At 37.4% G+C, this 17419-nt stretch overlaps 1 protein-coding gene across 1 annotated transcript in view; it reads right to left on the bottom strand.

The window, feature by feature from the left end:
* Positions 1-4889, bottom strand: part of LOC139731566 (prostaglandin E2 receptor EP2 subtype-like) — a 9458-nt gene extending 4569 nt beyond the window's left edge. Inside the window, exons 1-2 of the mRNA XM_071642459.1 lie at positions 4416-4889; positions 569-736 (exon numbers count right to left, since the gene is read on the bottom strand). Coding sequence (XP_071498560.1) covers positions 569-736; positions 4416-4889 — 642 coding nt within the window. The remainder of the gene's footprint in view (positions 1-568; positions 737-4415) is intronic.
* Positions 4890-17419: the final 12530 nt, after the last annotated feature.

Raw genomic sequence — 17419 nt, 5'->3', positions numbered from 1 at the left:
TAAAGATTTGACTGAAATCGGATGAAAACTAAAGAAGTCATGAAATTTTGAAGTTTTGCTAATTCCAGCAAAACAGTTCTGGTACAGTGGATATGAATACGCAAATGAGTGAGCTGACCATGTCATAACCTCACAATTTTCCATCGATCATGTACGAAAAATGAAGAAAATTCAGTGTTTCTGCCATTGAAGTCTGAACATGTTGTTATTCCTGGTTGAATAACTTCAGAATAGTTGAAGAATAGTGATCAGTTAGATATATCAGGATTTGAGCCTCGGGCATAATTGCGTTTGAATTGAAAAACAGGAAATGTCAAAAAGTTTATGCACAAACTATATGGCTAGTTGTGAGGGGGTGACACGCTCACTTTGCAAATTGCATATTCATATTGACCCTTCAAAAACTAGCGTTGTTTCCTAAGAAATGAGCGAAACTTCAAAATGTCATAACTTCCTTAGTTTATATCCGATTTCGATCAGAATTTTACTATTGAACTCGTAATATTTTACTCTTCCTTATCAGACTTACTTACATTTGGACTGGATTTCCCCTTTAGATAGTAACTACCTTGCGTTTCATGCGAAAGAGTTCGAACACCACACGAACGTTGCACGCTATCACGATCGCTAGCAGACTCCATCCGCAGGTGGAATAAATGACAAAATGGACACAGTAGGTGGTGGGCTCGTTGGGTTGCCAAAACAGCTTGCACGACATCACCCCGTGGTACAGCACCTGATGGAGTATTTGAAGAGCACACTGAAATGATTATCTATGGACTGGCTGATATGATAATGATAATAATGATAATGAGAAAAGGAAATACGATAACAATAGTTACAGTTATCATTATGATTGATATCATTACATTCATTATCACGATATCAGTAATAATGATGATAATGATAATAATGATGATGATTATGATGATGATGATTATGATAATAATGATGATGACAATGATAATAATGACGACAATAACAATAATGATAACAGTAATAGTAATAAGGATAATAGCAAGAACAACAATAATAATGATAACAATAATAATAGTAATAATGATTAATAATTTTGATATCACCTCAGTCAGAGGGACATGGTAGGAAACAACTATTACGTAAGAGGTTTTTCTTTTCCATCTTATCAATGGTATATCCATAAATCTCATTTATTATCATATTTTGTAATGTTGACATAATAATATTAGATATTTGTATCTTATGAACAAAAGTGTATTTACAAGTTTTGTTGGAGATGTAAAAATATATGAATCAATCAATCAATCAATCAATGAAAAAAGAACGATACGCACTTGACAGGATAGTGAGAAAATGATTATTATTGAGGAATATAAGTATAACATGAGAATAAAAAGAAACAACGAAAAAAAGAAGAAAAAAGGATATTAACTTAAACTATCTTTGATTTTGACTAACTCCCTTTCATCTCGAATTCTCCCCAAGCCAGTACTTCTTTTGTTGTATTCAACTCTTATTCTACCTGACCTCATTTATGACGTAATGGCATGGAGAAATGCGGTACAAACAAGAATAGACATAGTACTTTTCTTACAGAAAAGAGAGATTGCTTTGCAATATAGCTAATAGATCACACTTTGATGTCTTGTTTAGAGAAAACCGCATTCTTAAGATTACTGCATGACTTGACTTTAGCTGCGTTTTTTTTAATGTATACAATGTATAAATTGACACTACCCCTGCTGCATTTGAGGAAATGTTCCAAAAGAATTGAGTTATATTTATACAGTCCATACATGATTACTCGAGTACTCAACAAGGCAAGCGAGGCAAAGAATGTGCGTAGCCACGACGAAATTCGGAACTGCAGCCTTATCTCGTATTCGGTACACACACACACACGCGCGCGCGCGCGCGCACACACACGCACGCACACTTTTTTTTAATTCTTTTTTTTATTAGATTATATATATTTGAAACATTTAAACAGACATAACAGAAAGAATAATATCACAAGACAAGCGCACATACACAACAAACACAGAAAAGAACAAAATCAGCTAAAGCTAAAAATTGACTTTGCAACGAACACACACACGCGCGCGCGCACGCACATATGCAATGATTTTGCATAAAACTTACGAAAACTGTTTAATGTATGAACAAAAGGGACTCTTGAATGGCTTTGATTTCTTTTTAATGGTTTTACATGTTGCCACTGCCTTAGTGGTAACGTATGAACGATATAATTATTCTTTTTTCTCTCTTGAACAAGATTGCTTGCATTCACTGGCTAAAAGGTTTTTTGTTGCAAGGGCTTTGGAGAGCTCTTCAAAATCAATTCTGGTTTTCTGAAGCATTAGATGCGTAAATGGCATCTGCTCGTACTATGTGATTACAGGGGCGTCACCAGCTTTTTTTCGAGGGGGGTGCGTTTTGACTAATGTAACGAGATTTTTTTTTTTTTTTGGACAGACATTTGGAATATAAGAAGCTCTCAATCCCTAGACTTTTACTGTTGTTGAGGGAAACCAAGCGGGGAAAGGGCACCGGCGTCGCTAGGATTTTATCTTTTACAGTAAAAAAAAAACAAAAAAAAAACTACCATTTGGAGCTATATTTTTTCGCTTTGGAAATAAAGGGGGAGGCCGCACCGGGCGCAGCTGCCGGCAATTACTGGCAGCAACATCAGGAGAAAGGCATAACAATTAAATGCGAGCGAGCGAGCTTGAATATTTTGACATTTTACAGTAAAAAAAAACCCTGCCGTTTGTTGCTATATTTTTTCGCTTTGGAAATAAAGGGAGGGGGGGGGGGCACCGGGCGGAACTGCTGGCAATTACTGGCAGCAACATCAGGTGAATTGCATAACGATTCAATGCGAGCGAGCTTGAAAATTTTACATTTTACAGTCCAAAAGCTGCCGTTCTTAGCCATATTTTTTTCGCTTTGGAAATCAAGGGAGGGGGGCGCACCGGGCGGAATTGTTGGCAATTACTGGCAGTAACATCAGGTGAATTGCATAACGATTAAATGCGAGCGATCGAAGAGAGCGAGCTTGAAAATTTTACATTTTACAGTCCAAAAACTGCCATTCTTAGCCATATTTTTGTCGCTTTGGAAATTAAGGGGGGGGGATGGAGCGCATGCCACCGGGCGCAACTGCTGGCAATTACTGGCAGCAACATCAGGTGAATTGCATGACGATTCAATGCGAGCGAGCGAAGAGAGCGAGCTTGAAAATTTTGACATTTTACAGTAGAAAAACTGCCGTTTGTAGCTATATTTTTTTCGCTTTGGAAATTAGGGGGGGGGCGCACCGGGCGGAACTGCTGACAATTACTGGCAGCAACATCGGGTGAATTGCACAACGATTAAATGCGAGCGAGCTTGAAAATGTCACATTTTACAGTCCAAAAACTGCCGTTCTTAGCCATATTTTTTCGCTTTGGAAATTAAGGGGGGGGGGGGTGGAGCGCATGCCACCGGGCGCAACTGCTGGCAATTACTGGCAGCAACATCTGGTGAGTTACATGACGATTCAATGCGAGCGAGCGAAGAGAGCGAGCTTGAAAATTTTGACATTTTACAGCAGAAAAACTGCCGTTTGTAGCTATATTTTTTTCGCTTTGGAAATTAAGGGGGGAGGGGAGCACCGGGCGCAACTGCAGACAATTACTGGCAGTAACATCAGGGGAACTGCATAAAGATTAAATGCGAGCGAGCGAAGAGAGCGAGCTTGAAAATTTTACATTTTACAGTCCAAAAACTGCCGTTCTTAGCCATATTTTTTTCGCCTTGGAAATTAAGGGAGGGGGCGCACAGGGCGGAACTGCTGGCAATTACTGGCAGCAACATCAGGGGAATTGCATAACGATTAAATGCGAGCGAGCTTGAAAATTTTACATTTTACAGTCCAAAAACTGCCGTTCTTAGCCATATTTTTTCGCTCATAAATTAAAGGTGGGGGGTTTAGCGCATGCCACCGGGCGCAACTGCTGACAATTACTGGCAGCAACATCAGGTGAATTGCATATCGATTCACTGCGAGCGAGCGAAGAGAGCGAGCTTGAAAATTTTGACATTTTACAGTAGAAAAACTGCCGTTTGTAGCTACATTTTTTCGATGAAATCTTTGAAGGCTTCCGTGTATTATTTTGTATTACATAAAGAAAAACTGTGCTGCACATTAGATAAGTCAATCATTCCATTGTTTCTGTGTATTTTCACTGTTCAAATATTAATCAGTAACTTTCAGTTTTCAACTGGTTTTCTCGCATTAAAAGAATATGCAGAAATCAAATCAAATCAAATCAAATCAAATGAAATCGAATTTTAGCTAATAAGCTTACCCTCTGGTAAGATCCGATCCTCAAAAACGGTAGCGATGCAATCAATGCAGACATGCACAACATTACGACTGTCATGCATCTGACTTTGGTGACCCCGAACAGGTTCTGGTATTTGAAGGGCTTCACGAGGGCGGTGTAGCGCTCGACCGAGAGCAGGACGGTCATGCAGCCCGAGGCGATGGGGTAAAAGTTGGTCAAGAACCCGAAGAGATCGCAGTAAGCGGAATGCGTCGCGTCTGGGATGAGGGTATTCACGCCCTTCCGCACCAGATAGGACAGCATGGCGGCGAGATCGACCCACGAGAGCGTGGTGATGAGGAGAGTGAACGGAGTGAGTCTTCGACCACACCCTGGTCGCGTGTAGACGACCACGGCCATGACGTTGCAGAAGAGGCCCGTGACGATGGTGAGATAGGTTTGAATCTTCGCCGGGTTGGCCATCACGATGTCCATAGGTTGGTCCGCAGCGACGGTCGTGGTTAGCCAAGTTTCGTTCTCGTAGGTCGTTGATGCATTTGGAGTCGCATGAGGAAAGTTTGGTACATGAAATTGATCCATCTGAGGTCAACCGTCCTGTATCCTATACCAGTTCGAATGTTACTGGTATATACTTGAGAAGTGATTTCTCCTTTTGTGTATCTGTGAGAATTCTGTAACAAAAGCAAGAACTATTTACTATAACGTTCTCAAGATTTAGAAGATCTTAAGATAAGCTGGAGATCTTTGAGATCTGATCGTGAGATTCAAGTTTCGCTAGAAATTGCAAAAAAAAAACCAACAACAACAAAACATATCATTATTGTCGTCTAAATTTGTAAAGATTACGCTGGAGTAATTAAAAAAGTCCTCACACAAATTAATTGAGAGTAAGAAAAAGTCCAAGTTGATAGACTACATCCGTATACTATGATGTCAATATTTACCTAGCCTAAGATCTGCAACCATTCCGAAGAATAGAAGACGTACATTTTTCATCTATTCTTACTTTTTTTTCTTGAAAGTGTATTTACTTATCACCTGCTCATGGTAAGAAATTTGACTACGTGATCATGTTTTATATGCAGACACAATATTCGACACAGTATAGAATCCAATAATATTCCCATATCTAAAATGCTGCTTGTCACTACGCTTTCAGCAGTTTTCTGTATAGTGGGCTTAGTGTGTATATGTTGCATGCATACAAAGTCTAATGCAATAGATGACGTTCCTTTCTTATAAGTTATAGTCACGATAGTTGCAGATTGGTGCTTTGCGCTCCCTGATCTGTTTTCTATTACCCGCTTTTCTTTCCCTATAGTCTACGAGCCAGTGCAAATTTGTGTCAATTCCCTTGCTGCATTTCATTGGACCAAGGTATATTGATTACTAAAAATTGATCAATCTTGTCCCCGCCTATGCGGGTACTGCGTAATCAGCTTGCAATAATTGGTCGGCAATAATGGCTTGCAAACGACCAGATGCTTTATCCCATCGGGGATTTTGACAGAGCAAATCAAAGTTGAATTTATTGTTGCAACAATGTTAAAGGGGCGTTCCAGACGATTTTCATAATTTCACACCATGTGGTACACAAATCGACAACTCCATGTATACATTTGTGGAATTTATTGTGGTTCTTGAGCAGAGAAACAATACTTTGAAAAACGTTAAACAAATTACACCGAAAAAGGATGATGACATAGGAGGTTCACATATTTCAGAAATGTAGCAGTGTGATTCCATTACAATACTGCTTGCTTGAGAGTTCACCTGTGTATAATCTATGCATGCCTTCTTCTTCCTTGAGCCCCATCTCATGCATTCTTATGGTGACTCTGCCATGTCATCATCCTTGTTCATTGCAATTTGTTCTAAATTTTGAAAATATTCTTATTCTTCATCCCAATTATCATAAATTCTGAAACTCTGTCCTCAGTATAATTTATTGTTGTTCATAAATGTAAAAATCTGAAAATCATCCGGAGGTCTCCTTTAAGTGATGACTGCAGGTCTTATTCATTAATGATCCTATTTCAAGGAGAGTTCTGAAGGATCATCACGAAATTATCACAGCTGCATGCAGTTTTCGTCTTCTCGCAGATTAACTTCCCAGGTCACTCCGCTGTGACTATCTTTGAACAGCGGCATATGATTATTTATCATCATGGAGCTACTACGAGTATAGAAGCTCCATAGTATCATCCAGACTTAATTCATATTTCACCAAAACACGCTCTTGCCAACAACGTCGGCGAGATCGATAGCTACGGTTGACCGCTAACGATCCTGGCTAATCAGTGATGATCTCCCGCGTAAAAATTCAGTTGGCTTTCGTGCCTCTTTGTGATTTTGACATAAATACTATGCGCATGACGCAGATTGGAACAAAGTGTCTGTCTTTGTCAGAATATTCTACTATTATTATTTTTGAACTAAGAAAAGGTTGTTGGGGTGGCTTTCTACCCGATCAAGAACATGGATAAATCTATTTTTAACCGTAACATTTTGTTAATGATGCTCCATTATAGCAATGGCGATGAATATCGTTGCATTATACCATTATGTGGGTAAAAATCCTTGTACCTTAATACAATAATCTTAATAACAGTAACATCAAACTTTAATGTTGTTTGTATGCCGATGAGGAAATATTTCAAATATTGTGATTCATAGGCGTTCAATGCTGATGGCATATATGGGAATTAATTTTGTAATTTAAGTTTCTTCTGCATGCCTTTTCAACGTCATTCTATATCAATTTGCAATTCTTCCACCTGCTAAAAGAGACTTTTTTAAAAATCATATTTGAGTTAGCTGTTTCCGGCTGCAAAACAAGGCCGAATAATCTTCATTATCATTTTGTATTTTGGGAAAATCCTTTTCTTAGGCATTATCTGCATGAAATTTTGAATACATTGCGAGCCCATCGCATTAATATCAATAGCCTCCAGTTTTACATTGTAATTTCCATAAAGTTGATATGTAAACGACATGTTCCAGTAAGCGTCCGGTTGATTGATCAATTTTTGGCTAATCTAGTACACAGCGAGTGATTTTATTTTTTTTTTTATAGACGACATACAGAAAACTTTGAAATTGAAAATCTGTAGAAGACGGTTTTGATTTAGTCGAACTAAAACAGCTTATTCAGATCATCGTTTTGTAAGTATTCTATATTCTATATATTTTTCCCAACCGGTGTATCTCAAAATAATTACATGTATATTATTATAGAATAGTATATAATTTACTCATTATTTATCTAGCGATCCACGTCCGACAAGCTTTGCTTTTTAGTGGATCACTATTTTCCATAATCGAATTTATTTTCCGCTCGCCCACGAAGAATTTATACAGTGTTTTTCCTAAATATTGTACATGTTATATGTTGTTCTATAATTTGTCTCGTATATATATTACATGAATCTTTTGCAAACGTTTGAACCTTATTTCAACACATGTATACTTTGTACTATGTTTTTTTATTTTCGATGATTGGAAATAAACTATGATTGAATTGAAGTCGGGCCAGTTTGGTGTGCGTGATGAGAAGTAAGAGGATCACTCCAATTAATGAGAGGGAATATAATAGAGTGTTACAACTTGACAATAATAATGATGATGATGATGATGATGATGATGATGATAGTAATAGTAGTAATAATGTTGATAATAGTAATAATGATACTAGTATATACTACTACTACTACTATACTACTACTATAACTACTACTACTACTAATAGTAATAATGATAATTATAGTAATGATAATAGTAATAATAATAATAATAATAATAATAATAATAATAATAATAATAATGATAATAATAATAATGACAGAAGATGAAAACTCACATACCAGATGCGATCACATCAGCGTCAATCATCAATTCGATGAAAAGCGGCGTGATTACTTAATATATTCGTCAGCTGGCATTGTGGTATTGCTTCTTCGTTGCACTTGATAACACATCGTCTCTTTGTCCTTACAGACATCGCCATGAGTCTGGCACATTTTCTTCTACCTCATTTTTTCTATATCTTAAGTTTAATATTCCACTCTTAAAAGTATCGAATAGAAGAAAGTGAGTGATGCAACAAACAAAAATCCATAGTAAATCAGTTTTTCTTTAAAGCGAGAAATGCAAAGGAATGTCGCCTGGATAAGTATAAAAGGTGCCATTCTTTGATCTAATTATTATTTTAGATATACTTTTTTGATTTGTATACAATCTGATATAAACAACCAAAAGAGGGATACATGACTATTAAGCGCAACATGTCGACTGATCTTACCGTGCGAGAGGTTCCGCATCCAGCGAAGTGGTCTGCCGCAGCTGATTCTCACACGAAACTGACGCAGGTCGGAACATTGTGTTGAGACTGGTACTCAGTCAAGAGGGAGATGGGGGGGGGGGGGGGAGGGGCGAGAGAAGACAAGGAAGGAGAGTGTGATGTGAGATAGGGAAAGAGGAGGAGAGGGAGAGTAGGTGAGAGACAACAATGCATTTACGTCACAATAAGATCAAGTGAGGTGAATGACACTTCAGATTTGAATGAAGAAAGAGAGGGAAGCGCATCAAAAACACGCAGTGCAGTCTTCTCAATTATCATTATTTTATATTATATTTATATAATATTATTTATATAATATATAATAATATTATTTATATAATATATATTATTTATATAATATTATTTCTCTAAATAGTTCGGAAATTCTGTTATCTGGTAAACATTTTGAAAACTTTCTTCGGTATCACAATAGTCAGGTGACCGTTCTACCATAATGAGGAGAGCTAGTTCAAAAGATCACATCATTGCAAGGACTGATAACTTGTTAAAACCGTGAACCTTAACATCGGATAACATGTTAACTAAATACATGTAAATAATTGCTTGTTTTGACTTCACCGCTGCTACTCATTTCATTTTTTCATTGATCACTTTTTTTAAATAATAGAGGCAAATTTGATTAGCATTTTTCAGTATTTTTAGGATTAATCATCTTATTCCTGAATTTACCTTGGCTCAAATTCCAGATTACGTCAGCAAGCCATTGATCAAGGGTTACGCCCTTGCAGCGCAGCGATTTATGGAAGACGTATGTAATAGAATACACTTGGTGAGCTCGCCCGGTATATGTGCTGTCTGGCGACACATTTTTATATGCATCATTTAGTGTTACGCACATGATTTCTTATTTGTCTTTTTTCTCTAACATTGTCTTCTGATTCACTTCAGTTCAATTTAGTTCAATCCAATTCAAATAATCATTTTTCAATTCACAAAAAGGAAATACATAATACAAGGTGATACATTATCAATTCAACTTTTACATAGACAATTTTTGAAAGACATGTACGAGTATACATTCAGTATTATGGCGTAAAGTGTGTGTGCCCGTCTCAATTGTAATCTTCATAACCTAGAATCTTCATAAACTTAAAATGATAATAACAATTTTATGACAATGGCGATGATTACAAAATGATGAAAATAATGTAAGCTAGAAAGTATAGGAGGCCCTCGGAGAGCTCAAACATCACATTGTGATTGGGCGCCAGAGGCTGAACCTTGTTTTGCCGTCGGTTGACTTCGAGGGTGCTGACTCCGAATCTGGATGATGCAACTCTAACGTCCTTGAGGCTTTTCAGATATTCTAGAGGCTCGCCGAAGTGGGTGTACCATTATTATCTGAAGTGATATACAATTTCTCATAAAATGATGGTGAAAATCGTGTGTTTTTATGTGATATTTGTTTGTTGTTGTTTTTTTATGGGACGACGTGTGCACACCAATGATCCATATTTCAATTCACATGCCATATTAAATTTGAGCAAAGTATTGCTTATTTTGACAAGTCAGCCAATAGTATACCTATGTAGGCCTAGATCACTGCCGCCACAATGGTAATCTCACTATACACAAGATACAAGAAACACAGAAATTATATTATATTGTAATGCAAAGAGTATGGTCAATGGATCAATCCTAAAAGGCATTCAAAGTTTGATTTCAGATCTTTACTAAGAGGGCCACCAAGATGTAAAATTCCTCTATTTTAGTTATAGTGTTTTGTAATTAGGATATAGGCCAGTATGAAAGTGACAGAAGAAACATTCTATAGGTTAATATAACTAATCATTTATAACTGGGCAACTGGTTTCTTATTCTCGTAAAACTCATCGTATGTCATTTGAAACTCCTGCTACCATGGCGTCTAAATAAAATGATCTACTGGTATGATTACTACATCATTGTGGACAACCATGCATTATGCATAACATCAAAAAGTACTATAGACTGTTCTTTAATCGGTAATTTCTGCAACCATTTCAGCTGATGCTTACTGCGTTGTCATGGTTGTAGTCATTAGCAAGCTTTAGAACTGCGACAGTGATTAGGCAAAAAAAAAAAGAATAGAAAAAGAAGAAAGAAATGTATTGTGCATCATGTGCGAGACACTAGTTTCCATTGTCCAATGACTGCGTTGTCTTATAGCGTTCGCGTCCTGAGCTCTAAAAAGCTCGCTGATTTGTAGCAAAAAGATTTTGGATGAAACTGATTAATTCTTTTTCCTAAATTACACCATAATATACCACCAGCAAACATTGTACAGTTCTATATGTAAGGAAGGTGTCAATGCAAAGGGGGAATTGCAATTTACATGGACACGGTAAGTTGTATTAGCATCAGCTTGCCGTATCAGATTCCACTATGACAGCTGCTCTTCGGATGTACTATAACACTGCATGCACAGGTTTTATGTGAGAGATGGGATACCGTACATGACTCAAACTTGTCAACCTCCTGAAACATTCCATGCAGCAGACAGCTTTTCTAAATTTCATGCTTTGGATGCAAAAGGGAATAAGTAAGTTTTCTCCGATGCTCCAACATTGTGTTTGTAATAATCATCAACGCCATGATGTATTACATATAGCTTGATGCGCAACAACAATAGCAGCTAGCTGGATCCGAATCATGGTTTGGATCCCCATTATAATCAGTAGATCAATCCTGATCATTTTGATTAAAATCCATTCATAACTTCTTGAGTAATATTGCTGACTTATACAAACACTCAATGAAAATTTACCCTAAAAAATACATGTAACCTCACATCTTTATTCTCTGTAAACTTCCGCACTAATAACCTAAAATCTTATATTAATAATATAGTCTATATTGTTATCATAAGGAGACTGGGTATACCAAGAGCACCACACAATTTCCCTCTTATACTCGTCTCTAGGGAACCACTTGAGTAACGTGCCCTTTGATGAGACAATAATTGTTTCTTTGTTTTACCGTATAATGCCACAATAATATTCTGTGAACGTAATGAAGGACTTACAGTGCACGAGCCCTTCACAATTTGACCTGTTTTGCGGGGGAAATAATGGTTATACTAAAGGCAGAAAGGCAGAGGTTTTATTCAATATCAGGCATGAAATGAATCCCACGAAACTTTAAATTTAGCATGTTTCACAATCAGAACTTTATCATGATTAAGATGAGGGATGGTGTCCCAGGCCCCATCATTCAGTTCTTAAGATTATGATTTAATGATAATATATAGCAGCTACAAATTGTCCCTTTATATAAATCATCGTCGCTATATAGGTGGGCCTACTTGCAACAGACACTAAGGTTATGCGAAAGATAATATGCTTTGTTCCTTTTCTTTTCATGTATAAAAAAAAGAGGACATTTAGTGATAATATGCGTGCAGGTTATAATAACAGGAGACTTGCGAGGTATCGACATGGGACACCATCACCTCAACTATACCAGTTTGCATAAAATTCCCAATATATGCATACATGGCCGGCGCCACGTTTTCAAAATGGGAGGGGGCCACTTCCGTGTTTCGGTGTTTCATGAGCTAACAAGCAAAAAAGGAAAATAGGCCTTCATCGCAACATCGGGTGCCACTTCCGGGTGTCTTCTTCAGCTGTCAAGCAACAACAACAACAACAAAAAAAAAAACAACAGCAACAACAAAACAATACAAAACAAAAAACACAAAAACACAAAAGACCCTTATCTCGCTCGAAGGTTTCATTCTATTTTTTTTCTTCAAAAATGTGTGTGTGTGTGGGGGGGGGGGGAAGCCCCCTGCCCCCACCCCCACCCCCCATCCCCCTCCCCCGGTTCCGCCGGCCGTGAAATCACACTTCTTGAGCGTGTAAAACCGTTACACTATATGTTTCATCTCACTCATGATCTGCTATCTAAAATCCAATTGTGTACATGTGCATTTGTACGTGGTTCGGAAGGAGGATGAAGAGGGGGAGGAGGAGGAGGAGGAGGAGGAAGACGAAAAGAAGACGTTTCCATGGCAATGATATCATGACACTGCTACTCCTACACACTGATATCATGTCAGCATAATTTGCGTGTTGGAACAAAGTTGAAAATCAACATGTCAGTGATAAAAATTGTAGGGCCTACGCACCTCCATGTGCTCCATGGACTGTAAGATCGTCAAAGAAAGAAGAAAAAGCTTATCGAGAAAACCGGTGGGATTTCATCCTCTCCCAATGATGTTAATATTGTTTAGCATGCTCATGTCCCAAATTAAGATGAATGGCTCTCCATGAAGACGATAGCGCGAAACTGCATGCTCCGAAATTACTGCTCCGCGCCTGAGGAATATAGGATTGCCTTTTTCATAATTTGGCAGAATTTTATGCTCTCGGTTGCCACGAAAAACGAACAGCGACAATTGTGCTCAGATACATTGTCATGTGTTTATATACAGAGGATCTGTTTACGTCAAACGTATACAAACTGAAATATAGGTAGATAAAGTAGATATGAAAGTTTGAGAAAATAAAATGCCCTATCCATTCATCATTCCCCAAATGCAAACTGCATGCACAAATCGAGAATGGCATGGTCTTATGACTTTTTGATATCTTTTAACATTTATAACAAAAACGATATTTTTTTTCGCATTTAAAAAAAGTATAACAGCTATGTGACCGTTACCCACTGAAGTCTTATCAATGCTTATCATTCCATAAACTATTGATGAGAAGAATAATGGTCTGTCTCCTTCGCAGTTCTGACCCGCCACCAACGTAAACGTATACGGAGTTCTCAACCCAAGTGTATAGGTCTACTCGTCATACTCACTATAGGATATACCCCTTTCATTAATTCAATACGGATTGTATATAATACTAAAGATATTTGATCTTTAGAAGAAGAAGAAGAAGAGGAGGAGGAGGAGGAAGAAGAAGAAGAAGAAGAAGGAGGAGGAGGAACAAAAAGAGTATACGTATTATTTTTTTCAGAGTTTGTGAACGTTATTTTATTGCATTGTCCGCATTATAATCAGGCCTATATCATCTTCCAACAATGCGGTTAAAATTATCGGAGGATGCATTTACGGGTTAATTGTAGCCAACGCATGCAAGAACAATAATAAAAAAACTTTAGCTTACAGAAATCTCACAAATGAAAAAAAAAAAACACAAAAACTAGGTAAGCACTCTGAGAGCACAGACATCCGTCAAACAGCAAATTTCCACCCATACACTATTACACACAATGCTGATTGTTGTGCACGTCATCAGCTTCCAGCTGCGCGGCACCTCGCCCGAGCACAGCACGTTTCACATGCAATCCACAGATTTTTGGATGCAAACTCAAATACGCGCAGCTTGAACTCCCAATTAGGTTCAAAAAACAAACAAACCAAACAATCCTTCCAAAATCCAAACAACTTCCCGAATATACCAAAATTGAATCATCTGTTCCTTGTGTCATCATCAACTTTTCATGCAGTTTCGTCCAAATCCGTTCACAACTTTTTGAGTTATTTTGCACAAAAACAATCAGCCAACCAACGAACCAACCAACAAACAAAAACCAACGCAAATGAAAGCATATAGCCTCCTCCCTTGGAGGAGGTAAAAAGAGAATAGGAATTAAAATAGCAAAGCTTACTTCTGACACACACGCGCACACACGCACACACACAGAGACACACAGACACAGACACACACACACACACACACAGACACCGCCGTCTCCACGTTTGTTTGTTTGTTTGTTTGTTTGCTTGTTTTTTTGTTTTTTGTCTGTTTGTTTTTTTTTTTTTTAAGGGAGCAGATTATTTCTGGTGCTGCTTCCGGGTTTCATCAGCTAACAAGCAAACAACTGAACAAACAAAAACAAAAACATAAACAAACAAAACAAAAAAGTCATCAGCGCAACTTTCTGATGCCACTTCCGGGTTTCTTCAATTTAAGTCAATTTCCAAGAAAAGGGCGAAAAATAGAAATAATAGAATTGAGCATACGCATTTACGCATACGCATAGCTTCACTGAGCTGCAGTTTGGGATTATTTCAACAAGTAACAAGCATAGAGCTATAATGATCTCACATATAATTTACCGGAAGATGAATGAATTGCTATCAACTATCATATTTATTCAAACAGTCTTCTTATTACTCTCCTCGGTTGAATTCAAACCTTGTATGATTTTTGCATTTTATTATGATGAGAGAAAAAAAAGCAACCATAATGTAGGGCCTGCTGCATGCACACTACATTCAGGACCTTCGGCAGTTCTTCACTCATTCTTAGATACGCTCAAGGATTCTAAATTTGACTAAAAATGTAGGATCTTCAGTATCCATCCCTACGGAAGCTTTAAAGTGCCATTCGACTTGGAGACTTGGCGAGATAATTTATCTTGTCAAGTCAACATAATAGCTCTATCATGTCGACTTATCAACTTTATAAGTTGACACGGAGACAAAAATTATCATGTCAAGTCGATTTCTAAAAAAATAAATGTCGTCATGGCAACATAACATATCTTGCCAAGTCACATCTAAAAAGTTACATGTCGTCATGGTGAGATAAGGTATCTTGCCAAGTCGACATCTAAAAAGTTACATGTCGTCATGGTGTGATAACGTATCTTGCCAAGTCGACATCTAAAAAGTTACATGTCATCATGGTGACATAATGTATCTTGCCAAGTCGACATCTAAAAAGTTACATGTCGTCATGGTGAGATAAGGTATCTTGCCAAGTCGACATCTGAAAAAGTTACATGTCGTCATGCCTACATAACGTATCTTGCCAAGTCGACATCTTAAAAGTTACATGTTATCATGGTGACATAAGTTATCTATCCAAGCTGAATAAATTTGCATGTATTTGCATAATTAATGAATTTCACTATTTCGTGTAGAAGTTTGGAAGCCCTAACCAAGCCCTATCAGATAAAACAATCAAAATCAAAATCGGCCATGAAATGATGGAGAAGTAGCATTTTCTAACATTTGAGCACACACGGACAGACGCACGGACGCATGGACGGACACACACACACGTGTACGCATTCACTTGTTATATTTGATGGTTTTGATTTCATTTTTTTGTAAAATATATACCATGGTATTAATTTTGATCATCTTCCTCCTCATCTTCTCTCACCCTTTTTATAGGTCCTGATCAAGCCAGAATCACAAGGATTGTGTGGGATATGCTGTGATAGAAAGAAAGACAGCTTTTTCATTTAATGTGGGCACACACTCTGCCTTCCATACAGCACAGTCCTTGAAGAGAATGAAGGAAGAGATTGCCCATTTTGCAAGCAGAAAATACAGTCTGTTCGCAGTTTGTATTATTAGCTACCTTAAACCCTTAGTTTGTGTCTGAAAGGGGTGCATTATCTCCCAGTTCATGCCTATATGGCAGTCCTCGATAAAAGGGGAATTCCACCCAAGTCAGTCCGGTGTTTCTACAGTGTTTCCTAAAAAAGGGAAACCAAACCTCAAAGGCAAATTATATCACAAATGCATAGTTGTTTTTTTTTTTGTAATTTGTGTGCTGGATTAAAAAGTAGCTCATTAAGTTAAATTTGACACCTTGCTTGCGTCAACATTGCCATGAGTTTTGTTGCAGATCGAGTAAGGTTTCTTTGAGGAAAAATGATACAACATCTACTTTTTCCAAGTTTCAAAGAACCCTAACTCTCTAACTCATGTCAACGTTGACGCAAGCAAGGTGTTAAATCAAAGCTTATGGAGAGCCACTTTTTATTCCATTATACAAATTACAAGAAAAAAAAACTATGTATTGTTCAGTTGACTTTTGAACTTGCCTTTCCTTTTTAGGAACACACTGTATGGAAGACGATGAATTAAAAAAAAAATAATTGATCTAATCATGAGTGAATAAGGAAACTACACTCATTAACATTATCTAGTACTTCATTGTCAGTTATGCAAAATGGCAATACTGATGAAATCACAGTATTTTTAGGAGTATTTCTCCATTGACATTTTACACAAAATTTCTCATTTTTTCAGAGTATGCATTTTCACATCTTAAACTCTGAGTATATTTAGAACAGTTGTCACTTTTTGTCAAACAACTCCTTAGAGTATAGGGTAGAAAAAAAATGTAGCTTTCAAGAAAATTTAGAAAAAGGGAAATTCTTATGTACAGACAATGCAATGGATGCTTGATGACCCATGCACCATGACGACATGTAATTTTTTGTAAGTCAACTTGGCAAGATACCTTATGTCACCATGACGACATGTAACTTTTTAGATGTCGACTTGGCAAGATACCTTATGTCACCATGACGACATGTAACTTTTTAGATATCAGCTTGGATAGATAACTTATGTCGCCATGATGACATGTAACTTTTCAGATGTCGACTTGGCAAGATACGTTATGTAGGCATGACGACATGTAACTTTTTCAGATGTCGACTTGGCAAGATACCTTATGCACCATGATGACATGTATTCTTTTTAGATGTCGACTTGGCAAGATACATTATGTCACCATGACGACATGTAACTTTTTTCGATGTTGACTCGGCAAGATACCTTATCTCACCATGACGACATGTAACTTTTAGATGTCGACTTGACATGATAATTTTTGTCTCCATGTCAACTTATAAAGTTGATAAGTCGACATGATAGAGCTATTATGTTGACTTGACAAGATAAATTATCTCGCCAAGTCTCCAAGTCGAATGGCACTTTAAAGCTTCCGTATATCCCAACCCAGAACCTCTCGCTGTTCTGTGATCCTCCCACAGAACTCTA

Source organism: Diadema antillarum, unplaced genomic scaffold (assembly GCF_040938485.1).
Source record: "Diadema antillarum isolate AM-2024a unplaced genomic scaffold, OU_Dant_1.0 scf00000022, whole genome shotgun sequence".
In the NCBI taxonomy this organism is placed as follows: domain Eukaryota; kingdom Metazoa; phylum Echinodermata; class Echinoidea; order Diadematoida; family Diadematidae; genus Diadema; species Diadema antillarum.
The sequence above is the reverse complement of the archived record's forward strand: the minus strand, read 5'-3'. Positions and strand labels throughout refer to the sequence as shown.